This window comes from Bos mutus, chromosome 12, assembly GCF_027580195.1.
Source record: "Bos mutus isolate GX-2022 chromosome 12, NWIPB_WYAK_1.1, whole genome shotgun sequence".
NCBI lineage: Eukaryota > Metazoa > Chordata > Mammalia > Artiodactyla > Bovidae > Bos > Bos mutus.
The window spans coordinates 15,492,451-15,519,899 of NC_091628.1; the positions used below are offsets into that span (position 1 = coordinate 15,492,451).

The following is a 27,449-nucleotide window of genomic DNA, read 5'->3' on the forward strand; positions in this document are numbered from 1 at the left end:
CATTAAATTTAGTGCAGAGTCTACTGTACAAGTCTTCGGTTGGTTTATAAATTTTACTTTAAAAAGCCGGGTTTTAAATAAAAAGGGAGCAAGTTTACTTCTCCTTGCAGAGGGCTCTTCATGGTTCTTAAGTTTCTGTTTCCCTGCGGCGTCGATCTCGAGGCCGTAGGAGGCGTCACCGCGACCGGGGCAGATACGAGGCCCGGGTCCAGCCTGTCTACAGCCTGGTGGCCCCCTGCTGCCTGGGACGCTGCCAGGGCGTGGCCTGTGCCGGGAGAGGCCAATAGGAGCCGAGCCGGCGGGCTGGGCCGCGCGCAGGCCTCTGGGCCGCCCCCGCCTCTCTGCTGCCTCTTTTCCAGCTCCCGCGCGGCCGCCGGTTCCGTCTGCTGCAGACCCCAGGACGGAGAAGTCTCAGGGCCGCCGCCGCCCGGTAAGTGCCTGGCCTTCCGGCCGCGGCTGCGCCGGTCGCCCCTCCTCCGGCCCGCCCCCACCCACCGGCGCCGGACTCCCGGGCCCCTACGCGACGGCGCTGCCTGGTCGGCCGCGGCCAGGGGGCTGGGGGTCGGGGCCGGGTCCCGGAGAACCCCGGCGCGGGTGGGGCCTTCCCGGGGCTGCTTCTGCTCTCCGGCGCGCGTGCTGGGCCCGGCTTGGTGGGGCGCGAGGTTCCGGGGTGCGCCCTCCTGGTGCTGCGCCCCCCTCCTGGTGCTGCCGATGCTGCAGGAGGGCCGGTTCCTGGCTCTCATCTCTCGGCGGCATGGGGGGTGATTTCTCTCCCAGTGTCACCGAGATCAAGTGTGACGCCCGTCTTGCATCCCGGCGTGTGCGCCCTTGCAGCCGCGGTGCGTTTCACCTGCCTCTGCATCGCTCACACCTGCGATTCATTCAGGAGCGTGCAACCGGGGCCGGGCGAGCTGCGTAGTCTGGGAAAGGGCCCTCTCCTTTGAGTTGCTCCTGGAACACGCCAAGTTGTTCACGTTTTCGTGGACTGGTGGAAATTAATTTCCTCGTAAAGTTAATGTAGCTAAGGGTTTTAGCATAATTCTAGGCGTGATTAATTTCGGGTACACCGGTTGCAGTGACATTGTTCCTGCGCAAGATTTGCTAAACGTGTCGTAGCCCTGCGAGAGTCTAGCTTCGTGCTCCTCCTGTTGCGAGAAAAGTTGAAAGGCGTAAAATTTGTTCTTGATTTTGCTGCTGCCACGCTTTGTGACTCAGTTAATTCATATGAGATAAGATAGATTCCTAAGACTCTTAAAATCCCACGTTTCATGAGTCTGATGAGCCTGTTTTTCGTCCTGTACCTTTAAAAAGAATGGGAAATAGGAAAAAACCGTGGAAGACAGCCCTGCGGGGAACAAAGATTTGTGAGCGCACCGAAGTTTAGAGACTGGATTGCGGTTTAAGATTGGGAACTGAAAAGGGAGCACTGTAATACTGAAAGAACTTACCCAGAGTTAATTATATAAGGGAAACTTGGAAAGCTTTCAGAAGTTCCGGCAGCAATTGCTGTATTTAATTACCTCTCTTTGCGGCTGTATAGATGCTGTAAGGGGAAGATAAATGCTAAAGTTATAGAAAATGTAATAGGTTATGTAACCTATCTTAAGTGCAGAGAGAATGCTTTGAATTCTTAATTTATATAGACATTTCCGCTTAGGAAACACTTTTTTGTTTATTAATAGTTAAGAAATGTTTATATACCCCCTTAGGAAAATCATAAATTTATTTTGAATATGTTGATTTCCTACCCTCCCACCCCCACCCCCACTTTTTATTGTATTCTTATTATTTGCGCCAATGTTTTTTTTTTAAACAGCCTTTGGAAAATAGTGTTTGGCTTTGTGGTACGTAGAGGAAGATCAGCTTTTCCCTCAGGGAGAGTTCAGTTTGAGTCCTTCATAGCTGTGTGACTTGGCAAAGTCACTTTCCCTCTCTGAGGCTGGCTGTCCTCAGTTGTGAAACGTGATGATGGTACCGATTGCATAAGGTCATGGAGATTAACCAAAACCTTTTATGTGGAAAACAGAGCAGTGCCTGACGTTAATACATGTCATGTATTAATAATGACGGCCATTGTTAGTACTGTGTTCACAGCTCAGAGAAGTGGTCTCTGGCTTTTAGTTTAGCTAGAAGGCGCCGCCGGAAGAAGAGAGCAAAGAGATTAAGTGATTAACAGCCACTCCCCTTGCAGGACGATAGAATTTTTGCAAGTTGTAAGTCCCTCCCTGAATCTCAGGCTGAACTACTGCTCAAACACTAGTGATTGCTAAGGGACACTTCAGTCTCCTTGACTGTGTTGGCCTTCAGTCTTGGCACTTGAGTAGAGTTGGGATTTCGCCAAAAATTGAACTAGCAAGTTAAGGAATGTGTGTGAGGAGAACCCCTCCAAAGAGAGCTCTAAAACAAAGAAATGGTTGAAATGCCAAACAGAGGTTTCCAGCCCCAGATAACTGAAGCCCAGTTACAACTAGCCTTGGCCAGTACGCTTACTGGACCTACGGGCCCCTCTATTCCAACATTAACCAGAATCTCTTCTTGTTTGGATGCTTGCCCAATTACTGATGCTTTTGGTTGTTATTTAAGCCCAGTTATTCTTTCTTTGACTCTGCAAACAATAACCTGGGAAGGCACAGTAGTCTTAACTGCTCAGGCATGTAGTCCTAGCTTTGGGAAAGGAAAAGAGAAGAGCCCCAAAGTTATTTTTACCCTACTTTTAGTTAACTTTGTGTGTGTGTGTGTGTGTGTAATAAAGTTTTATTAAAGTATAAAGGAGATAGAGAAAGCTTCTGACATAGGCATCAGAAGGGGGCAGAAAGAGTACCCTTAATTAACTTTTAAACATCTTATTAATAGTTGAATAGAAAGTACTTTCCTACAGTTTAACCAGGAATACCGGAGGGACTCTGGTTTGTGGAAGATAAGGTATTGTGAGGGTACATCTGAATGGGAACTCATGGGTGTGTGATCAAAACTGTGGGAGGCCACTCCACTGCAATGCGGCACCCTAGCTGAGTGTTTGCATATGAGTATAACCCAGAACCTCTGGGTTTTAACATTATAACTAAAAAACCTAATATTAAAGCCAACAGAAAAAAAAAAGAGCCAAATCTCATTAAACTAGCAAAACAAAAGTATTGACAGGAAACCAGAAGATTTAATGGGTGAGATGGCATGAATATACAATACAGTTTTTTAAAAGCATTTTTAATTAGAGATGAGAAGGTAAAATCCATTTCCCATACATTTTTGCTGACGTTTTAGAGGATATCTTTTGTACTTCTGTGTGTGTGTATATTTTGTATGTATGCATTTCTGCAAACACTGCTAAAAATCACTGCTAAATAAGACCAATCAAAAGAACTGTCTGTAGTGTCATCACTGCCTGATCAACTACATAAGTTATTTAAGTGATAAGTATTCCAAGGCATTATTTGCCATCACTATTTGACTCACTGATGCATTGGGGATGCTCCTGAGGTCCTCATTCAGTGGGTGAGGCCCTAGTATCTGTACTTCTAAGAAGCTCCTCAGACAGGTTCAGTTCAGTTCAGTCACTCAGTCGTGTCCGACTCTTTGCGACCCCATGAACCGCAGCACGACAGGCCTCCCTGTCCATCACCAACTCCCGGAGTCCACCCAAACCCATGTGCATCGAGTCGGTGATGCCATCCAACCATCTCATCCTCTGTCATCCCTTTCTCCTCCTGCCTTCAATCTTTCCCAGCATCAGGGTCTTTTCCAGTGAGTCAGTTCTTCACATCAGGTGGCCAAACTTTGGAGTTTCAGCTTCAGCATCAGTCCTTCCAGTGAATATTCCGGACTGATCTCCTTTAAGATAGACTGGTTGGATCTCCTTGCAGTCCAAGGGACTCTCAAGAGTCTTCTCCAACACCACAGTTCAAAAGCATCAATTCTTCGACCCTCAGCTTTCTTTATAGTCCGACTCTCACATCCATACACGACCACTGGAAAAACCATAACTTGACTAGACGGACCTTTGTTGGCAAAGTAATGTCTCTGCTTTTTAATATGCTGTCTAGGTTGGTCAAACTTTCCTTCCAAGGAGTAAGCATCTTTTAATTTCATGGCTGCAGTCACCATCTGCAGTGATTTTGGAGCCCCCCAAAATAAAGTCAGCCACTGTTTCCACTGTTTCCCCATCTTTCTGCCCTGCAGTGATGGGACCGGATGCCATGATCTTAGTTTTCTGAATGTTGAGCTTTAAGCCAACCTCTTCACTCTCCTCTCTCACTTTCATCAAGAGGCCCTGTAGTTCTTCACTTTCTGCCATAAGGGTGGTGTCATCTGCATATCTGAGGTTATTGATATTTCCCCTGGCAATCTTGATTCCAGCTTGTGCTTCCTCCAGCCCAGCATTTCTCATGATGTACTCTGCATAGAAGTTAAATAAGCAGGGTGACAATATACAGCCTTGACGTACTCCTTTTCCTATTTGGAACCAGTCTGTTGTTCCATGTCCAGTTCTAAGTGTTGCTTCCTGACCTGCATACAGGTTTCTCAAGAGGCAGGTCAGGTGGTCTGGGATTCCCATCTCTTTCAGAATTTTCCACAGTTTGTTGTGATCCACACAATCAAAGGCTTTGGCATAGTCAATAAAGCAGAAATAGATGTTTTTCTGGAACTCTCTTGCGTTTTCCATGATCCATCGGATGTTGGCAATTTGATCTCTGGTTCCTCTGCCTTTTGTAAAACCAGCTTGAACATCTGGAAGTTCACGGTGCACGTATTGCTGACCTCAGACAGGTTGCTGCTGCTGCTGCTAAGTCACTTCAGTTGTGTCCAACTCTGTGCGACCCCATAGACGGCAGCCCACCAGGTTCCCCCATCCCTGGGATTCTCTAGGCAAGAACACTGGAGTGGGTTGCCATTTCCTTCTCCAATGCATTAGGAGCTGCTAAAAAGGAATCCTGTGTTCCACTTAGCACATGTAGTGTCTCAGCCAAGAAAATAAGAATCATAGAGGCCATGAGGGGTGGGGAATGGTTAATGATTTCCTTTTGGAGTTGTTAGTTACAGCAGACAGGTAGTTAGGTGTAAGTAGAGAAATGGAGGCAGGGGCCAGGTGGCAGGAAATCAAGCATCTTGTTAACAGCGAGGGTCCCTAGGCAGATAAAGGAAAACAGGAACCTTCAGACTGACAGGAAACGACACCATTTTGGGTGATAAGGGTCGGAAAAGCAGGCAAAGAAAGGTGGAAAAGATGGGAATCACCTGCATCCAAATGTAATCCTTTGCTGTCTGTGCTCTCTTTACAATAGGGCTTCCCTGTGGCTCAGTAGTTAAGAATCCGCCTGCCAGTGCAGGAGATGCAGGTTCAATCCCAGGTGGGAAAGATCCCTTGGAGAAGGAAGTGGCACCCCACTCCAGTACTCCTGCCTGGAGAATTCCATGGACAGAGGAGCCTGGAGGGCTGCAGTCCATGGGGTCCCAAAGAGTCAGACACGACTGAGCAACTCAACAACAGCAAAGTCTTACAGATAAGAGGCACCCATCTTGCACTGATGCCATGACACTTCTGATCTGAGCTAAATCCCCAAGACAAAAATCCTTTTTCTCCTCAGGAAAATGGGGCTGGGATGAAAATCAGGGAATATGACCCCCAGGCTCGTCCTTCTCCAGTAAATATTGCGCTCCTTTATTTGTATGCTCCTCGTGACCAGCTTGCCAAAGAAACTGTGGGTGGCAGCTCTTCGCCTGTAAGCCTACTGTCTCTCTTTGCTTAAATAAACTTTCACTTTACTTTCTTAATTTCTCTGCTTCATCTCCGAATTTTTTCGTTATGGAGAAAGAACCTCCAATTCACTGACCATGGGGTGATGGAATATTTTGGAACTAGATAGAGGCGCTGATGGTGTGACTCTGAAGGTACTGAGTGCCACTGAGTTGTTTGCTCTGATGCTTTGTTTGTAGTAAGTGAATTTTGCCTCAGTAAAAAAAACTCTGGAAAAAATAATACCATTTGTATTGGAAAAATTAATTATCCCTATTCAGATGATCGGGAAATATCAATAACCTCAGATACACAGATGACACCACCCTTATGGCAGAAAGTGAAGAGGAACTGAAGAGCTTCTTGATGAAAGTGAAAGAGGAGAGTGAAAAAGCTTAAAGCTCAACATTCAGAAAACTAAGATCATGGCATCTGGTCCCATCACTTCATGGGAAATAGATGGGGAAACTGTGACAGACTTTATTTTCTTGGGCTCCAAAATCACTGCAGATGGTGACTGCAGCCATGAAATTAAAAGACGCTTGCTCCTTGGAAGAAAAGCTATGACCAACCTAGACAGCATGTTAAAAAGCAGAGACATTACTTTGCTGACAGGTCTGTCTAGTCAAAGCTATGGTTTTTTCCAGTAGTCATGTATTGATGTGAGAGTTGGACCATAAAGAAAGCTGAGCGCCAAAGAATTGATGCTTTTGAACAGTGGTGTTGGAGAAGACTCTTGAGAGTTCCTTGGACTGCAAGGAAATCAAATCAGTCAATCCTAAAGGAAATCAGTCCTGAATATTCATTGGAAAACTGATGCTGAAGCTGAAACTCCAATACTTGTGTGGTCACCTGATGGAAAGAATTGACTCACTGGAAAAGACCCCGATGCTGGGAAAGATTGGGAGGATAAAGGCACGACAGAGGATGAGATGGTTGGATGGCATCACTGACTCAATGGACATGAGTTTGAGCAAGCTCCAGGAGTTGGTGATGGACAGGGAAGCCTGATGTGCTGCAGTCCATGGGGGTTGCAAAGAGTTGCACATGACTGAGTGACTGAACTGTTTCAAATTGACTACCTTCTGAGTGTTGTTAGGAGCTTCCCTGGTGGCTCAGATGGTAAAAGCGTCTGCTTGCAGTACAGGAGACCCAGGTTCAATCCCTGGGTCGGGAAGATCCCCTGGAGAAGGAAATAGCAACCCACTCCAGTACTCCTGCCTGGAAAATTCCGTGGATGGAGGAGCCTTGTAGGCTACACAGTCCATGGGGTCTCAGAGTTCGACAAGTCTGTGCGACTTCACTTTCACTTGAGTATATATATTTCTAAAACTTTTCTCTTAAATTAAGCACATTTTTATTGTTTCTATGCTGTGTCTCATCAGTAGTATTCACAGCTGCTTAGTAGTATTTTCTCCTTAATTAAAACACCATCATTCCTTTTGATCATGTACAGCCTCAGATAGTAGCAGAAAGAACATGAAACTTGGGATCAAGTTTGGGGGTTATAGGTCCATTTCTGCCCCCTTGGCCATGTGGCTTTGGACAAGGAACGTTCCTGAAACTGGCTTTCCTGGTCTGTTTTTCTGTCCTATCCCAAACTTCTTGTGGGGGGATCCACTGAAATCATTTATATTGAGCACTTTTGTAATGGCAATCTGCAGTACTTCTGCATGTCACTGTTACATGGTTATTGTTTTGTTTTTTAACTTGAAGTCAGCAAAATTCAAGAATGGGTTGAGGACAGTACATGGATTATTGGATTTATTATTAATGTGTTTTACAGTGTGTAACTTACAGTGTTAATCATTATCTTATGACTTCAGTAAGGTTAAGAATTAGTTAAGTACAAATATTAAACTTTAAGGATGTTAGATGAGTTTTTGGGAGCAGTGCTTGTTCTTTGGTACAAAAATACTTAAAACATGTGTTTTTTTTTTTTTTAAACATGATGATTTTTAAGTTCCATGCTTAGGGAGCCTTCTACTTTACTCATCTCTTCAGTTCAGTTCAGTTCAGTCGCTCAGTCGTGTCCGACTCTTTGCGACCCCGTGAATCGCAGCACGCCAGGCCTCCCTGTCCATCACCAACTCCCGGAGTTCACTCAGACTCACATCCATCGAGTCAGTGATGCCATCCAGCCATCTCATCCTCTGTCGTCCCCTTCTCCTCCTGCCCCCAATCTCTCCCAGCATCAGAGTCTTTTCCAATGAGTCAACTCTTCCCATGAGGTGACCAAAGTACTGGAGTTTCAGCTTTAGCATCATACCTTCCAAAGAAATCCCAGGGCTGATCTCCTTCAGAATGGACTGGTTGGATCTCCTTGCAGTCCAAGGGACTCTCAAGAGTCTTCTCCAACACCACAGTTCAAAAGCATCAATTCTTCGGCGCTCAGCCTTCTTCACAGTCCAACTCTCACATCCATACATGACCACAGGAAGAACCATAGCCTTGACTAGACAAACCTTTGTTGGTAAAGTAACGTCTCTGCTTTTGCATGTGCTATCTAGGTTGGTCATAACTTTCCTTCCAAGGAGTAAGCATCTTTTAATTTCATGGCTGCAGTCACCATCTGCAGTGATTTTGGAGCCCCCCAAAATAAAGTCTTGACACTGTTTCCACTGTTTCTCCATCTATTTCCCATGAAGTGATGGGACCAGATGCCATGATCTTCGTTTTCTGAATGTTGAGCTTTAAGCCAACTTTTTCACTCTCCTCTTTCACGTTCATCAAGAGGCTTTTTAGTTCCTCTTCACTTTCTGCCATAAGGGTGGTGTCATCTGCATATCTGAGGTTATTGATATTTCTCCTGGCAATCTTGATTCCAGCTTGTGCTTCTTCCAGGCCAGCATTTCACATGATGTACTTTGCATATAAGTTAAATAAGCAGGGTGACAATATACAGCCTTGATGTACTCCTTTTCCTATTTGGAACCAGTTTGTTGTTCCATGCCCAGTTCTAACTGTTGCTTCCTGACCTGCATACAGATTTCTCAAGAGGCAGGTCAGGTGGTCTGGTATTCCCATCTCTTTCAGAATTTTCCACAGTTTATTGTGATCTACACAGTCAAAGGCTTTGGCATAGTCAATAAAGCAGAAATAGATGTTTTTCTGGAACTCTCTTGCGTTTTCCATAATCCAGCGGATGTTGGCAATTTGATCTCTGGTTCCTCTGCCTTTTGTAAAACCAGCTTGAATATCAGGAAGTTCACGGTTCACATATTGCTGAAGCCTGGCTTGGAGAATTTGGAGCATTACTTTACTAGCATGTGAGATGAGAGCTAATGTCCATAAATGAGGAATAGATATCAGTTTATCAGTCTGCCAGGGTCCCCTTTAAGTTCCTGTGTTTTCTCTTGGTTAAGCAAGCCGATTGGCCATCTTGTGAACTGACATTAGTAGTACTTGTGTTAGGTCTCCTGGGAAGTACAGACCTGGGGAAACTCCCTGGACCTACAAAGTAAAAACCTTGGGCATATTGCTTACCGATGACTATAGTAAATTACTGGCCAAAAAGGTCATTCCAGTTTTTCCATATCTTATGAGAAACGCCAATGAACTTTTTGGTCAACTGAATGCAATTTTACTTTAAACTGACAAGAATTAAAGTTGATAGCAGATACACAGAAGTGGGGTAGTTTCCTTGTGTCTCCTTTTACTGGGCGCAAGCCCAGATTTGCCAGCTGAAATCCCGTGAAGCTGCAGAACATAGAATGAATGTGGGGGCCTGGCTGTGGCAGGTGCGTGCGTGTGTGTCACAGTGAGTGAGGGCACGTAGCCTCAAAGCGGGGTGGAAGGCAGCCTTTGTGAGTGTCTGTTTTGTGTTAGTTTTAAAAAATATACTTAATTTCCACAATAGGCCTAAAAGCTGGGCATTTTATTTTGCTTAGTGAATAAAGGTATGGGCTCTACCCCTGACTGGTTGCCTTGGATGTTTCGACGATGAAGAGGATGGAGAATTTAAAAACCTAGAGGTTAATAACTGGAGCTTTATGAATGAGGAAGGAAGTGATGGGGCTCTCACCCCATAGTTGGCCTTGTTTCTTCATCCCAGGCCTCCTCACAGCTAGTAGCATAGTATGGGTAAGAGAAGAGAGGTAACTTTATAAACTGGAAGTATACTGTGGCCATGCTAGGTCAATAATTATCATTTTAGCTTGTGACACTGGGTTGCAACATCTTGCTACTTCTGTGAATCTGAAGAACTTCATTTCCTCCCAGGAGGGACTCACTAAGACAGTGGAAAGCCAATAGCAAATATTTATTTAGTGTTGAAGAACAGGTTGAAGATAACACGGGCCACCCAGAAAATTGGCTTCATGTACCACACTATACACATACACGCATTTCAAGGTATTATTTTATTGGATTATTTATGGCCTCGGTGAGAATTAAGGCCACTTATAAAGTGATTTGGGGTTCAGGAGATAGGGTGCTTTGCTTTATAAGGTGAGGATCACCTTGGGAATTGTGGGGGGTTTCCACGGTAGCGTCTGGTGGCACCCTCATCTGATTCTGTGACCCCATGGACTGTAACCCGCCAGTTTCCTCTGCCCATGGGATTCTCCAGGCAGGAATACTGGAGTGTGTTTCTGTGACCTCCTCCAGGGGCCCTTCCCAACCCAGGGGTTGAACCTGGGTCTCCTGCATTTCAGGCAGATTTTTTTTTTACCATCTGAGCTACCAGGAAAGCCCATCTCCAAGTGAAACAGAAGTTTAAAAAAGAAACTGCCCGTGTGAGAAGTTCCATTGAAACGTCTTACTTTTGTGTCCAGGAAAAACCCCGTTGGAGGCTATGGTTCTGTGAACAACAGACAGCGGTGAGCATGTCGGCCCTTAACTGGAAACCCTTCGTGTATGGAGGCCTGGCCTCCATCACAGCGGAGTGCGGTAAGTAAGGAGCCCAGGGCGGAGGCTGGCCAGCTGCCTGCTGCATACCACGAGGCTTAGACTTCTGGTCACGATAATTGGATATTGAAAGACTTTTGGTGTGAATGTAGTTCAAACACAGAATCTGAGATTTTGAAACACTTCGTCTTAGAATTTAAAATTTCTTTCTCCTCTTGGGAATCTTGTAAGACAAAATAGAGACTTTCTGGGTGGTCCATTGGTTGAGAATCCACCTTCCAATGCAGGGACATCAGTATTACGATTCTGTACGTACGCCATGGGACAGCTAAGCTCGCTTGTCACAAGGAAAGATCCTGCATGACGCAACCGTCATAAGACCCGATGTAGCCAAATAAATAAATATTTAAAAAAAAAAAAGGTAAACAATGACTCTGACTGCTTATTAGCAGTTTAGGGTTCAAAGTTCAGTGGGGAGAAGGTTGAACCAGTTGCCCCAACGGAAGCCTCATGAATCACTGTTGACTGACATCTGTCCCCCTTCTCCTTGTCGTCCTTCCCACTCTGTCCCTGTGAACACATTTGACTATAAAGAGGTTTAGGGAGCCCCACCATCTTCCCAAGCCAGAGGTGAGCGACCGTCATCGCGTCGTCGTGTTCCCATCATGCTCGTCCACGTCCTGCTGATGACTTCATCAGCTCCATCTCCCAGCACATCCCATTTGTTCCTTTGTTTATTCCTTGAATCATTCATTCAACACATGTTGGTGATTGGTGAGAATTCCCTGGCGGTCCAGTGGTTAGGACTTCCTGCTTTCACTGTCTGCGGGACCCGGGTTGATCCCTGGTCAGGGAACTAAGATTCCACAAGCCTCCTGCTGTGGCCTAAAGGAAAACAAAACAGAATGAAACCCACGTTGGCTGAGATGCTGCTGTGTGCCAGGTGCTAGGTGAGTCACTGCTGACCTGGGGTGACCGCAGGGACTGGAGCCGATGGGTTGGGACGCTGTAACCACTCACCCACCCACCCCTGCCTTCAGTTTCCTCTGTGGACTCATTGACACAGTGACTCACGGTTACTGTGTTCGGGGGTGTATATTTGGATGGACTCTCTCTTAGGTACCACATTAAACATTTTAGCCTATATTAAGAGTCACTTTTGGAGAAGGAAATGGCAACCCACTCCAGTCCTCTTGCCTGAAGAATCCCATGGACGGAGGGGCCTGGCGGGCCGTGGTCTGTGGGGTCACAGAGGGTCGGACACAAATGAAGTGACCAAGCAGCAGCAGCAAGAGTCACTTTTAGGCTGTAACACACAGTAAGAAACTCCTTTAGAAAAGGCATTTATCTCCATTCATATTGAATACAATATTAGCCTTCACATGTGTGAGAAATAGTAACTTTTATTTTATTTTTATCATTTTATTATAATTATTTTTTGGCCATGCTGCACAGCTCGTGGGATCTTAGTTCCCCGACAGGGGTCTGAACCTGGGACAGCAGTGAAAGCACCGAGTCCTAACCACTGGACTGCCAGGGAATTCCCAGTAACTTAGATTTTAAAATGGATATCTTTTGTATATATGTTTATGTGTATATATGTATATATGTTTGTATAAAACATTCCAAGTACCTACTTTAGATAGCAGTGCAGCCTCTTCACATTCTATGTAGAAAAAGATGGGACATAAATACAAATATATGGAAAAGAAAATAGTTAATGTGTTTTTAAAAAAATCTTTTGATTCTTAATTTTTTTTAAAGTAAGTGGAAGACTGCAAAGTATCAAATTCTTAATTCTGCTTTTTAATCTGAATGTTTCCTCAGTAATAAGTCAGTGTTTATCCTTTATTTAGTGGAATTTCTTTCTCTTAAGTGAAATATTTCCTTCTGAAAAATTTTAAGGTACCTTTCCAATTGATTTAACCAAGACACGGCTCCAGATTCAAGGCCAGAAGAATGATGCAAACTTTAAAGAAATCAGGTATCGAGGAATGTTGCACGCATTAGTGAGGATAGGCAGAGAGGAAGGCCTGAAAGCGCTGTATTCGGGGTAAGTAGACGTTTCAAATGGACAGACTTCACACTGAGACTTCACAGAGAAAAAGTCCAAGTTCGGGGTGTATTTGAAAAGAGCAAGTAGCAATGGTTGATTGTTTTCATTTCAACTTTGCTTTCTACATGTTTTGTATAGTGAATGTTGTGGTAAAACTTTTTACTATAGTCAAATACAGATAATGGTACAAAAATTACATTTGTTTTGAAACGTTCTGTAGTTCATTTTTTTCCTCTTCCCCTTGGCTATTACCGAGCTTTTTACCATAACAAAAATGATGTTGTATTCTCCGTGGACAAGAATTGCAGTGAACAGCTTTGCTTTAGTCCAGCGTTTAGTGAACATTGTGCTGTAGGCGCTGGATAGGAAAGTGATTAAGAAGGGACCCTGCCTCTATCAGAGGCCCTGCAGGAGGTTATTCTTTCAGATGATTTAAACGAAGGGAGATTGGATGAAAGGGGCTTCCCTGGTGGCTCAGTGGTAGAGGATCTGCCTGCAATGAAGGAGATCTGGGTTTGATCCCTGAGTCGGGAAGATCTGGAGAAGGGATTGGTTACCCGGTGCTGTATTCTTGCCTGGAGAATCCCATGGACAGAGGAGCCTGGTGGGCTACAGTTCATGCGGTCACAAAGAGTTGGACACGACTGAGCGACTAACACTTTCACTTTAATAAAAGGGCTGCTTAAGGGTTAAGGGAACAATTGAAGGGTTACCTAGAAACTGGCAAAATGAGAAATTGTTACCGAGGCTGGGACCAAAGGAACAAGGAGAAAAGAACAGTGTTAGCAGAGCCTCCCAGGGCTGAAGCCTTGAAGGAGCCTGTAGGAGCAGTAGAGGGATGCTCTGCTAGTGCCTGGGGAGAGGAGGAAATCCTCTGCTTCTTCCTGTCCCTCCTGCCCTCTCTTCCACCTTCTACCTGCTGACTCCTCCTGGAATCGGCCAGCAAGGGAGAGGGGTGGTAGTCCAGCAGCAGCTCCTGCCCTGAAGGAACTGTGTAGGGAAGAGCATCCACATAGTGTGTGACCTCACCCATGGAGTGATGGGAAAGGAGGAGACGCGCTGATTTCTCTTCCGGTTCTGGCCAGTATGCAAACGGAGGTTCTGTTCCTTGATCTAGGACCCAGGAGAGGAGAGTGGGTCGTTCGGAAGTGAGGGTAATTAGCTCAGTGTGAACTCTTGCTCTGGTGGTAGGTGTAGGGCGTGTGAGTTGAGAAATCTGGGAAGCAGGTGGAAATGCATCCTAGAATCAGGGTTGGAAACATGAGTTCAGGAGTCAGCAGTCTTTGGGCAGCTGAAGCCATGCAAGTAGATGAGCTCATCTGGTAAGTGTGTGGAGCCAGGAGAGAAGAGAGGAAGGACAGAATCCCCTGGCCCCTCAGAGGACAGAGGTAGGTGCGCAGAGAAAGGAGAGGAATGGAAGGCTTAGGGAGGAGATGATTGTAAGCAGGGCCAAGGGTGGACTGGAGCAGATACCACAAGGCGAAGGGGCTTCATAAGATGCTGATTGAAAACCATCATTTGATTTAGTAATTGAGATGTCCCCTGGGCTCATTTTGGTGGGACGGGGGGAGGGGGGCGGATATTGATGGAGAGGTTGGAGGGAAGCCCAATTGCAGCCTAAGAAGAAGTGGTAAGTGTGGCAGGAGAACCTGGGAGTGTGAATGCCAGGTGATTATGAGATTGGGGAGGGTCCCTGGAAGGAGAGGGAATAACTGGAATAGGGCCCCCAGGGAGGTGGGTGGTGAACGTCAGAGAAGCCCTGGAGGGTGCTGACAGAGGCCAGATTTCATAGGGACTCTGTCCCAAGAAAGGAAAGCCCTCCACGATCAGGGAAACGGAACTCTGTGTTCACGTGTTCGTGAACGTTTTCACTGAGGATAAATACAGCGTGCTGAGCTGTCATTTAGGGAGCTAATAACTTGCACACATTTGACTGAACCCGCCTGTGTTTTTGCTGGATTTCGAACTTTTAAGAGAAATCCATCTTCGTGTAGTTTGCGGAAGGCAGATAGCATGCCTGTGTCCCTTGGGTGCATCCTCTAGAAGATTTTCAGTGACTCTTAAGAATTCCTGTGTCCCTTTGTCCCTTGGTTTGGCAGGATCGCCCCGGCAATGTTACGCCAGGCTTCCTATGGCACCATCAAGATAGGCACCTACCAGAGCTTAAAGCGGTTATTTGTCGAGCGTCCAGAAGGTGAGTGGGGAATCCTTTTTCCACTTATGGACAGGAGGTGGGTTGTTTAGTCTTTTTACTCAAGTGGTTTACGAACAGAGGAGAACTTTGGGCATAAAGTCTAAACAAATTCTGCCTAAAGCATGTCAGCATTAGCTGAATTTAGGAGGGTAACAGTTAAAAAGAGCAATTTCCAAGCTTCTTAATGAGTTACTTCCACAACATCCAGACTAGGGAGTATGTCATTATAGTTCTAGCCTACTTAAAATTCTCTAAAATCCTAGGACTTATCACCTATTTTTCAGGAAAGCAGGCTGTATTTCTTAGTGTTAAGAACTCTGATTTGATTTTATTTTATTGCTGGTTGATTCTTTGACTTTGCTTTAATCCATAGAAGTTTCTATCTGTTTCACAAAGGAATGAGCACCCGTCACTCTTGGGTGAGAGCAGTGAGCAGGAGCAAAGCTGCTTTAAAGTGCGTCAGTGTATTCCAAATAAGTATGGTGTGCTTGAAAGTTTTATCTCCACGTTATCTCATAGGGTATCTTCTGTTCTCTTACCATGGTGTACTACCTCATCTTATTTACAATAGTTATATTTACACACACGAGTGAATTGATGGGTGGTTACTTTTCCATGATAATTCACATTCCTTCTTAGGTTTCAAGAAATTTTGCTATGGGACTTCCCCTGGAGGTCCAGTAGTTATGACTTTCACTCATAGAACTTGGGTTCAGGCCCTAGTTGGACAAGTAGGATCCTGTAAGCCAAGTGGTGCAGCCAAAAAAAAAAAAAAAAACAGAATAAAAAGAAGTAACTAAAAACAAAATGAAGTTTTTCCTGAGAAAAATCTCTTCTGCCAACAAAATCCCAAATTCTTTTAAAATCATTTACTTTGTTAAGCATATATTTCTTTATTTTCCTAAGTGAACAAATGGTATGTAAGTGAATCTCATTTGTATATGCATTACATGAAGAGTTCTGTATATGTGAAAAGTCAAATAATGTGTCTTTGCAGATGAAACCCTTCTGATAAATGTGGTCTGTGGGATTCTCTCTGGAGTCATATCCTCAAGCATTGCTAATCCAACGGATGTTTTGAAGGTAGGCAGCCCTATATTTTGGGCTTCCCTCATAGCTCAGTTGGTAAAGAATCTGCCTGTAATGCAGGAGACCTGGGTTCGATTCCTGGCTTGGGAAGATCCCCTGCAGAAGGAAATGGCCACCCACTCCAGTATTCTTGCCTGGAGAATTCCACGGACAGAGGAGCCTGGCAGGCTACAGCCCATAGGGTCCTAAGAGTCCAACACGACTTAGCGACTAAACCGCCACCACAGCCCTATAACCTTCAGGCACACTCTGCTTTTTCTTAATGAGATCAACACTCAGATCATGAAAATTTGAGAATATAACACTGTGCATGTGCGAGTCTGTTTACAGTTTTAGTGCCGGGAAGCTTCTAACTTAGAAACCTGCATTAGGGGGTTTCCCACTGGTACAGGTGAGCTCACGAGTAGAGCCCCTTCTTGGAGACTGTGGTGATTTGGGAGGTTTTGGTGACTAACCAGAGAAAAACATTTAGGCTTGGATGCATTTCACTTGTCATTGAAAATCTCCTGTGTTTTATTGGTTCGTGAAAATAGGTGGACTGCAAGTTTTACACCAGTCGAGGCTGCACATTGGTGACCCTTTCAGAACGCGTTACGTTATCCATTAATCTGACTCCAGGAAATAATAAAGAAAATATTTACTTAACCACAAGTAGACATACCTTATTAGATGACCTTGCCGACAGTACCAGGATACGGCCTTCTTAAATCCCTTGGGACTAATGAATTAAAATCAGTTAGGTGCACGTCCTTGTTTGAACCGTCTCAAGTTTTCCCTTTCCTTCCCTCCCTCTCCTTCTCCCCCATTATTGCAAGCAGCATTCATGATGCTCCTGCTTTGTGCCAGTTGGTGCCCTGTGTACTTAGAATCCAAGAATGACTAAGGCAAGGACCCCGCCTGCAGTCTTCAGTCTCATAGGAGATTCTGATAACATCAAAGCTGTGCACGGCAGGGACGCTGCAGTTACACAGGTGCAAAGAGAACTAGCAGGCTCTGAGCTTACCCCGTGCTGGGGCTAGATCGCTGGAGAAAAGTTTCCGCACTCATTCACCTCTTACATGTGTGGAGAGGCAGTTTCCTGCATTTTGTCTTATTTTCGCGTGTTACCATGGCAGTAGCAGTCACCTTTAGAGTTAGAGGTAAATGCGTGTGCTCCCTCAGACAAAATAAGGTACCAGTTTTTAGTGAAAAGTCCCTCTTTATTTTTAAAAACGTGGAGAGCTACATCAAACGTTATTTTTATGTTGGCATCTCAGTCATGTGAATTCCATGGCTGTGGTAAAGTTCACTTGTAAGTTCAGAGTGTGACGGCGTCACATGGCTGTCCTTTGGCCAGCACGTCCGCATACCTTTCGGTTTGGCTGGAGGGAAATAATAGTGGCTTGGAGTAACTAATTTAAGAAGAGTGCTTGCCCATGCTTGATGCTGCCAGGCACACTGGATACTCATTAATTATGTGAAGTCTTAAAAATTAACACTCAGAGTCTCTCTTTCCTGCTTAGTAACCTAGAGGAAAATATGCCATTTTCTTTCCATTTCAAAAGACTATTATTAATAATAATAATTTTGTTTTGACACTTAACTCTGGACTTTCCTTGATGCTTTTTGATGATTCCAAAGTACCTAAGAACCAATCCATATAAACTTAAGCTAGCTTTATAGTAATATATATGGTACAGTTTTTTTCTTTTAATGGTTATTAAACAGCAGGTTGATTTTTTTTTTTTTTTTCCTGAATTTGGGGAGAAACATGCGAGTTTCTTTCTCACGTTAGTCTTTAATCTCTAGATACGGATGCAAGCTCAAAGCAGCACCCTTCAAGGAGGAATGATAGGCAACTTCATTAACATTTACCAGCAAGAGGGCACAAGAGGACTGTGGAAGGTGAGCTGACTTGGTTCTTTTTCTTTTAAAAAAAAAAAGTTTTTTTTTTCCTATTTCCATTATTTTATCTAATCCAAATGGCATAATGCAGTAACTGAACAATGGCGTCTGCCCTTGAAGGGATCTTCTTCCTTAATTTCCTTAATTTGTAAATTGAGAACATGCCATGATTTTACATCAGGAATGTGCCATGATTTTACAGTAACTTTTGTGCAATTCACATGGAAGAAATGCTATGAAGGCTGAAATTTTGTTTTTTTTCTGTTTTAAGTTCTTAGGGAGAAGGGCTTACAGTTATCTTGGGTTTTTTTCAGTGGTATGGTTTCATGGCTTCTCTGAAGACCATTAATCAGGCGCTGGTATGGAATGCTATTTCCTAGTATTCTAGGGACTGTCAGTTCATAGAATGGATCCGAAAGGCGATCCAGTCCCATTCTCTCCGTACATCCGAGGAAACCGGAGGCGCTAAGCGGTGACTTGTCTTGGTGAAGGTTGTACAGTTAGTACCAGAATCAGAATTAGACTTTGGAGTTTCTGACTTCTTACCCTCTGCATTTTTCTACTCTGTCACTCTGCATTTCTACCCACCAGCAGGCAGACATAAAAATTGGCCATCGTTTGGGAGAGATGTCTGAATCTTCATTATTGATGTTTTTACCCAGGGCGTGTCCCTTACTGCTCAGAGGGCTGCTATTGTGGTCGGCGTGGAGCTGCCAGTCTACGACCTCACCAAGAAGCATCTGATTCTCTCAGGCCTGATGGGAGACACTGTGTATACCCATTTCCTGTATGTTTATGGATTTTTTTTTTAATTAATGTTTTAGGTATGCATGACTTTAGAGTGGAAATTTGCTACAAATTTATAGACATTTTAAAGAAAGTTTATTATGAAAGTATTATATTCTCATATTTGAAAATTATGGTACAGAAGTAAAGCAGGAAAAGGTACAATAAGCCTTTATCCTTTTACCTAGGTAGCCATTGTTAACTCTTTGATACGTACCTTCAGGTTTTTCTATGCACGTGTAAGTACGTCTACAAAAATATATTGCTGTGTTGTGCTCAGGCGTGTGGACTTTTTACGACCATGTAGACTGTAGCCTGCCAGGCTCCTCTATCCATGGGATTCTCCAGGCAAGAATACTGGAGTGGGTTGCCATGCCCTCCTCCAGGGGATCTTCCCAACCCAGGGATCTAACCTGAGTCTCCTGCATTGGCAGGTGGATTCTTTAGCATTGAGCCACCAGGAAAGCCCCACAAAAGTATTATTATATGTGCTTTATTATGCATCTATGATCGTGTTTAGCATTCTTTTATTTTTATTTTTATATTTAAAAATTTTTTTCAACTTTATTGAGGTGTAACTAGCAAGTAAAATTGTAAGATATTTAAAGTACACAATGTGATTTGATACATATGTGAATTGTGAAATGATTACCCCCATCCAGTTAATTAACACATCCATCATTTTGTGTGTGAGAACAAAATTATTCTATTCTCATAGCAAATTTAAATTATATATAATACTGTTATCCACCATAACCACCATATTATATATTAGACCCTCAGACCTTATTCATTTATTATTATTTTTTTTAATTTTATTTTATTTTTAAACTACATAATTGTATTAGTTTTGCCAAATATTAAAATGAATCCACCACAGGTATACATGTGTTCCCCATCCTGAACCCTCCTCCCTCCTCCCTCCGCATACCATCCTTCTGGGTTGTCCCAGTGCACCAGCCCCAAGCATCCAGTATCGTGCATCGAACCTGGACTGGCATCTCGTTTCATACATGATATTTTACATGTTTCAATGCCATTTCATTTATTATTTTTAAAATTAATTATTTTGGAGTATAGTTGCTTTATAGGGCTTCCCAGGTGACTCAGTGGTAAAGAATCCACCTGCCAATGTGGGAAACTCGGGTTCGATCCCTGGGTCAGAAAAGTTCCCTAGAGAATGAAATGACAACTCACTCCAGTACTCTTGCCTGGGAAATCCCATGGACAAAGGAGCCTGGGGTAGCAAAAGAGTCAGACCAGAACTGAATGACTAAACAACAACAAGTTGCTTTATGAGACCCTCTTCATCTTAAAACTGAAAGTCTGTGTGCCTTTCCCAACCTCTTCCCTGTTTCCCCCAACCCCTGGCTCTCGCAGTCACTTTTCTGCTCTGTTCCTATGACATCTGGCAACTTTGGAGACTGTTGTGATTCTTAAGCCTCAGCTGGACAGGGAGTGCCAATGACATCTCCTGGGGAGAGGCTGGTGAACCGTGTATGTCTTACACTGCACAGGAAAGACCTTCACAACACAGAATTATCTGTTCAAAGTGTTAGTAGCTGCGAAGCTGTGAAACCGACTCTTGAGTTAGTTGATACCAGGACTGGTCTATGGTCCAGGTATCAGTTTAGTGCTACCATGGGCCCCCAGTGGGCATTATATTACAGTGAGGAAATCTTTTTCTCTGATCTCTTAGAACAGGGTAGTTATGATACGGCTAAAATTACTCTGATGTCTGTTTAGAGGTGAATAGATAGATATAGCTCATCCTTGGAAGATGTTCCTTGTATGCTTCTGTATTCCTTCCTGTTTCCATGACAGTCCAGAACCTCAAAGGTATTGTTAGCCGGGACTGGGATTTATAAACCAGGATAAACAGTGCTGGTGTTTGGAAGTCTGTGTAGCGCTTCAGATAGGGTCCTTATTCACGTGTATTCTGTCCAATGTTACCTGTTACATGTCAACCTAATTGGGGGGAGGCCGTTTCCTGCCTTTGATATGCTTTTCTAATGGTCTCTTCTTACAGCTCAAGCTTCACCTGTGGGCTGGCGGGAGCCCTGGCCTCAAACCCTGTGGATGTGGTGAGAACGCGTATGATGAACCAGAGAGTCCTCCGAGATGGCAAATGCCCTGGCTACAAAGGTACCCTGGATTGCTTGTTACAGGTGAGTGGGGTTGTCCGTCCGTACTCTGTTGCGAGTTCTTTCTGTGGCTTCTTGGCTTCCATGTCATCCTCTGAAGAGTTTCTCTTCACGATTTAAATACACAAGGGTTTGGAGCCTGATGAACCTCTGGTTCTGTCACTGGTAATCCTGTGACTCTGGTCCATACAGACACTCCTCAGCCTCCTCACAAGTGGCACAGTGGTACCACCCGTGTCACGGGATTATTATAAAAATCATTGCGCTAATACTGCCGAAATAGTTAGCGTGGTGCCTGGAGTAATGTTAGGTAGAAATATTATATATGTTTATAATAAGTATAAGCAGAGTAATAAAGCCTTGTTCATAGAATATGATATATTAATATAAGGGACACTAGTGAAATAAGCACATTTACTTAGTCTTCAACATTCTGTGGATGGCTTCTGTCTGTGAATCTGCCCCCCAAATACGTGTATACATGTATGTATATTATTTTTTTTTAATATATTTTATTTTTTAACTTTACAATATTGTATTGGTTTTGCCATATATCAACATGAATCCGCCACAGGTATACACGTGTTCCCCATCCTGAACCCTCCTTCCTCTTCCCTCCCTGTACCATCCCTCTGGGTCGTCCCAGTGCACCAGCCCCAAGCATCCAGTGTCGTGCATCGAACCTGGACTGGCGATTCGTTTCATATATGATGTTATACATGTTTCAATGCCATTCTATATTATTTTTAAATTTATATTTATTTAATCAAAGAAGTATCTAAGTTTTGAGGGCTTAATATAACTAAGATGAGTGGTGCCCTAAAGCCTAGAGATGGTACAGAGTATTTGCCTAAAACGGGCTTTTATAAATACAAGATCTAAATGAATATTTAGAAATGAAGGTTCATTTTTCTTCTGTCTCTGCTCTGCTGTGAAGGGTGAGAAAATACTCATATTTTCTGTGATGGCAGTAGAACTGTGTCTGCTTCCAGAATATATCGCCTTCCTGTTGAGTCAAACTGGAATGAATATCCTTCATTCAGACATCTCTGAAAGGAACCCATGAATCTTAACCTTAATTCTCGGTTTAAATAACTGGGCCTACTGTTGATGAGTAGATGAAAGTTTGGGACTGTCTCTGCTACCGGACTGCCAGCAGCCAAAGATGAGGGACCACTTCTGTGGTTGCTGTTTTCCGTCATGATGCTGGCACACCCCTAGACTTCAAAATGAAGCAAAGATACTTAATGTTGCCTATCCAATCACATCAAGTAAAGGTCCCCTGAATTATATCTTTATCACTGTCGCCTCCCTTTCTAATTTATGACCTGTTGTGAGTCCACATGGCAAGGAGGCAGTAGACTCTAGTTTGGAGTTAAATCTCACTTCTTCTTCATCCAGCTCCTGTTTGCTCTGGGTGTGGGATGGTTTGGTACAGAGCCTGAGTCCTCACCTAGGCAGGAAGCTTTAAAGAACAAAGAAAGGCAGTGGGCAATGATTTTGTAGATAGTCCTTCCAACAGAATTTTATTTTTAAGAAAAACAGACCAGTTCAGTTCAGTCTGGCTACTAATTAAGGCATATTTGACATAATTGGAAAGTTGGATGCTAACTTCTTTTTCCCCCCTCCCTTCTAACAGACATGGAAGAATGAAGGGTTTTTTGCTCTATATAAAGGGTTTTGGCCAAATTGGTTGAGACTTGGTCCTTGGAATATTATTGTATCCTTTTCTGTTGCAGTAGATCTGAACAAAGATATACCTAAAGAATGTTGTTTGCATAAACCGTCGGGTTATTAATTATAATTAAAAGATTTTTTTCTCTTTTGAATTCTTCTCATTGAATAAGTTAACTATTCAGTTTCTTTATACACAGGTAGAAAGTCTCTCTGCCAGCCTCTGTGAAACTTGGTTTAATGATGGTGTTCTTGAAAGCCAATGATATCAGTGAAAACCTTTATTTAGACTCTGCTCTAGGAGCTGAGTGTGTTTTTTATTTCAGAGAGAGACAAGGACTTATTTATTTATTCTGTAAATCCCTGGCCACCCTTGGGCAGGATGTGGCTTGGCAGCTATGTTCTAGAATGCTCGAGAGTGCCCAATGATGGGAATTAGCTTCTGAATTATTTGCCTGATTAGCAGTTTGTCCTCCATGCCAAAGTGAGAGGCAGGAAAGAAACGACAGTTTGTTAGGAATGAAAGGGCAGAATTATGAAGTAGGAGATGTTGGTTTCTACCAGTTTTGTTCTACTTAAAAAAAAAATTGTTTATTTTTAACTGAAGGATAATTGCTTTACCACCCTTGTTCCTCATTATCTGTGCTTCCCTCGAATGGAAGCTTGCCTACCAGCCACCCTGGAGGAGAACTTCCAGGGTTGCTGCCTTCTCTTACAGACTTCACTACTCTTATAGTCTTCCCCAACGTTAGAAAACTAGCAGTGTGGATGTACTCCCAGAGGCTGTTGCAGCTGATGCAAGGGATTTGTGTGCCTCAACTGTGATCTGTCTCTTCCAGGCCAATCTTGGGAAGGCTCCCTGGGAGCTCTTTTGGGGTGGTTGAGGATGGAGCCCTCGTGTTTCATCATGCCCCCAGCACATGGTCTGCCCAGACATGTTTGTTAGGAGGCGTGTGCTATTTGTGGGTCGGTTTTGATACGTCAGGGTTAAGATGGCATAAAATGTCAGCCTTAACTAATACACCTGCAGTTCTTTGTGACCTATGAGCAGCTGAAGAAACTGGATTTGTGACAATCAAGACTGCATGAGACATCCTCTGAAAATGCTCACTTCTGAAATAGCGAAGCCTCCTGTCTTTCCCACTGCTTCTCACTGCTTGGCCTGCCACAGATTAAGGTGTGAGCGAGCAACAGGTGAGGGCTGGGTTAGCTTGGATCGCTGTGCCCCGGCATCGGATACTCTGCACCAAATGCTAACGGCCTCGACTGTAACATCCAGACACTAGTCCTTACCATTCAAGTGCCCTTCGACATCAAAGATAACAGGAAGTGCATGTTTCTTGCTAAAGAAAACTTGCATGAAGGTCAGGAACTGTGAGCCATTTCCTTCAGGCGAAGAATAACTCCTGGAGCACCTCAGCTCATAGCCAAGACTCCCAGACTGTTCTGAAGAAGCTCTTTGGAACCGTGGGATGGAACGTCTCAGACGGTGTTGTTCCTGAGCTTTTGGGGGGCTTTGGCTTCGTGTCTGCTGAAGAAATTCACACATGGAGACGTGGTGTACCCCAAGTATAAACAGGGCGGGTTAGAGATCGCTGGAACATTGCACTGCTTTGTAATTTCCTATTTTGGCAGGATCTTTCACTTATAATAAGTGACTTTTAAGCCTTTGACCACCCGACCTTTGTGAGGAATTGTTACAAAGTATTACCATCTGAACTCATGATGGTGTGAGAGGTTGGCTTGGGAGGTAGCAAAGTCTGTGTTGTGGGAGGTGTGTTTAAGCAACTTGGGTTCTGTCCTAGCTAATGGTAGTACTGGGTTGGCCAGAACCTTTGCTCAGGTCGTAAGAGCGTGGGGAAAATCCGAACAAACTTTTTGGCCAAGTCAATAATTTGTGATATTAGCAAAGTTTCTGTGTCCCAGTCTGTACAATGGGGATAATAACATGTATTGATACTGAGTGTCAGGTGAAGAAAACAGTAGCTCCTACTACTGGCCTTGTAGCATAAGTGTCTACATCATGATGTCGTATAGCCATAATTCCAAAATAAATAGTTCCTGTGTGTGAAGAGAGTCATTTTATCGTGAACTTCTCCCAAGGGAGGTCCTGTGATAAAACTCTTGTGAAAGAAAGAGGCTAACGTTCTGTTGTTTCCCTTAGTGAAATGTAGCAAGTTAATCGAAAAGTTGATTTTTTCAGATTTCCCAGGTTTTACTTTAGTTTTGGTCATGTTTGTTAAAATATTTCCTGTCTTGGATTTCCTTATCAGTTTGGATGGAAAATCCTTGCTTGAAATTTGAAAAGCAATATTTTTGTATACCTAGAGTCTGATAAGAGGTATATAATAGCTTCCTTCTTTTCTTCTAAAGACAGGAGATCATTCTTCTTTCTCGTCTTTTACTCTTTTCAAAATAAAAAGTGACTCTGAGAGAGTCCCAGGACCTTTATTCTTCTAGAAGACATCCCTAGAAAAGGAAATATATTCAGCATTCACTTGGGTAGCATTGGTTCTACCCTTAGAGTGTGCTCAGTCGTGTCCGACTCTTAACTACCCCATGGACTGTATCCCGCCAGGCTCCTCTGTCCGTGGGATTCTCCAGGCAAGAATACTGGAGTGGGTTGCCATTTCCTCCTCCAGGGGATCCCCCTGACCCAGGGGTCGAACCTGTGTCTCTTGTGTCGGCAGGCAGATTCTGGACTGCTGCGCCACCTGGGAAGCCCTGTGAGAGTACCAGTAAATACGTCCTCCCTGGGGCTCCAGGACAGTCACCTCTGCCGTATATGCAGGTTCCCAGTCCGTCCAGCCCCTGGACTGCTTCCTCCTTCAAAGCAGAATAGAAGGCACGCAGATTTTTCTTGGGGATTGGGCAGTTTTTCCTCCCTGTCTGTCTCACCTTGCCTTCTATATTAATGCTGACTTTGAAAATAAGATTTTGTGAAGCAGGATTTCTGTTCCAAAAGGAAGAGCTAAGGCAAGAAAGGAGGCGGTCAGAGGGGCAGGTAGGTGTTGATTGCTTCAAGATTCAGATGGAAGTCTAGTTCTCGCTGACCAGCTCCAGATGTGATACTAGAGAGCTGAGCCCCTTCAGGCCTCGTCCCTTGTACTAAACCATATCTTTAGAGAGGAGACTTCTCTTCTTACCAGAACATTCCATTGATGTAAGGGCTTTCTATAGAAAGGCTTTCACTTTTGGGCTCCTTGAGTTTAAAGGATGACTTTTTATGAGCCACTCTTTGTTTTTCTCCCTTAATGTAGAAAACATTGTAAGTATACATATAATTCCTAAAACAGTAGAAGCGAGTTCATTTTGAAGACCATGAACAGACTGAATGTCACGTAATATTTATTATATCAGTTTATTCAAATATGTACATGTTCATACCAGGAGGAAAAGAAAACCAAACCCCTCTGTAAAAGGTAAGCACATTTTAAAGACATGTATTTCTTCAGTGCAGACTTATTATAAATACCTTATAGAACAGAGTCTTAACCTGTTTTGATTTTTTTTTTTCCCTGTTCCCTGAAAGAGTTATGCAGTTATTGAAGCTTCTAACCAAGGAAGAACTTGAAGGACTGGGAGACTTGGTCCCCTTGTCTATGGGGCTATGACTATAAGTTCCCTCCCTCCACTCCCTTGGATATTGTTAAATGTAGCAAAGGGATTTTTAGCTTTTATAACCCAAATGAAGAAAGTGGATTTTTTTGTTTGTTTGTTTGCTTGTGGATTGGTGTAATCATTGATGGCTAAGTTTGGCTGATTGTGATATAAAGAACGGCTTCTGTTTTCTGTATTTATTCATGCACCAGAAATAGTGTATATTATTATATAAAGACTATAAATGTTTTCATAAGCCTTTATATTTTGAGCTCTTTATTTAAACATTGTTGGAAAATGTGGCATAAACCTTGTGTCATTATTTAATAAACTGTGGTAATATATAATAATAAAAATGATTTGTGGTTATTTCAGATGCATAGAAACATTCGAACAAAAACAAGCTCTGAAACGTCCAGGAAGCTGGAGTAGATCTGGCGTCCATGAAGCGGCTGCAGACATTTCTCTCTGCTTAGAGAAGTTGTCGAGATCATCTTACTAATTGCCTGGAGACATGTGTGGCCTCCCAGTCTGCAGCTCCGCAGAGGCCAGTGAATTTGGCTCATTGGGTTTGCCGGGCAAGGCAGCTTTGAGATAATGGAACACAGGTGGGATGCCATCAGGGCCTTGAAATTTCAGGACCCCTCAGTCCTTCTTCCAATGCCTGGTGTTGGCAAGATCCTTGGTTAACTGTTGGCTAGGCAGACACCTCTAGTTGGGTATAAAACAACCAGGGGATGAAATGCAAACCTGGTTCATTATTTATTTTTTTTTACTTGAAAATATTTTCTAGGTGCCTGTCTTAACATTTGAATTAAACACAGTGGTCTATTGAAAAAACAGAATTGGCAAAAAAAAAAAAAAAAAAAAAAGAGCCTTGTGGTCTCTGGTCCCCTACCTAAGAGATCAGATGACCCACCTTTATGTGATCGAGTTCACGTGAAGGTCAGCGGGAAGAGCTGGCTGCTGGTGAACCTTAAATGCTTGGAGAGTTCACATCCCACTGGATCCGGGCACCTGTTAGACACGCTGGGCATGGAATCCAGGCTATCTATTTTTAAAGGCACAGCTGATGCCTTATATAGGAAAAAAGTTAAGGTGTAGACTTCTATAGGTATATCATGAACTCAACACTTAGAGGAAAAAGCATAAACTTACATCAGTAGGGAATGGTTGTAAAGGTTGTGGATTAGGCTTCTCCAGAGAAAAGCGGACCAGTGGGATGAGTGTGTGCGCTCACGCGTGATTTATTTTAAGGAATATGCTTATGTGATTGTGGGAGGCTGGCAAGTCTAAAACCTGTAGGGCAGTTGCACAGGACAGAAGACTGGAAACTCAGGCAGGGTTTCTATTTGTCTTTTTTTTTTCCTTTGGCTGTGCCATGCAGCTTGAGGCAGTGAATACACTGGACTGCCAGGGACCTCCCTCTGTTTTAGTCTTGAG

At 43.7% G+C, this 27,449-nt stretch overlaps 1 protein-coding gene across 1 annotated transcript; it reads left to right on the plus strand.

Moving 5' to 3' along the window:
- Window positions 1-274: 274 nt before the first annotated feature.
- On the plus strand, window positions 275-26,362 carry SLC25A30 (solute carrier family 25 member 30). Its single transcript, XM_070380274.1, has 10 exons — window positions 275-430; window positions 10,507-10,621; window positions 12,485-12,632; window positions 14,735-14,829; window positions 15,827-15,912; window positions 17,707-17,802; window positions 18,465-18,589; window positions 20,618-20,756; window positions 22,372-22,452; window positions 23,437-26,362. Exons 2-10 carry the CDS (start codon window positions 10,558-10,560, stop codon window positions 23,476-23,478), a joined length of 876 nt encoding a protein of 291 aa, XP_070236375.1. The 5' UTR covers window positions 275-430; window positions 10,507-10,557; the 3' UTR covers window positions 23,479-26,362.
- The last annotated feature ends 1,087 nt before the right edge of the window (window positions 26,363-27,449 follow it).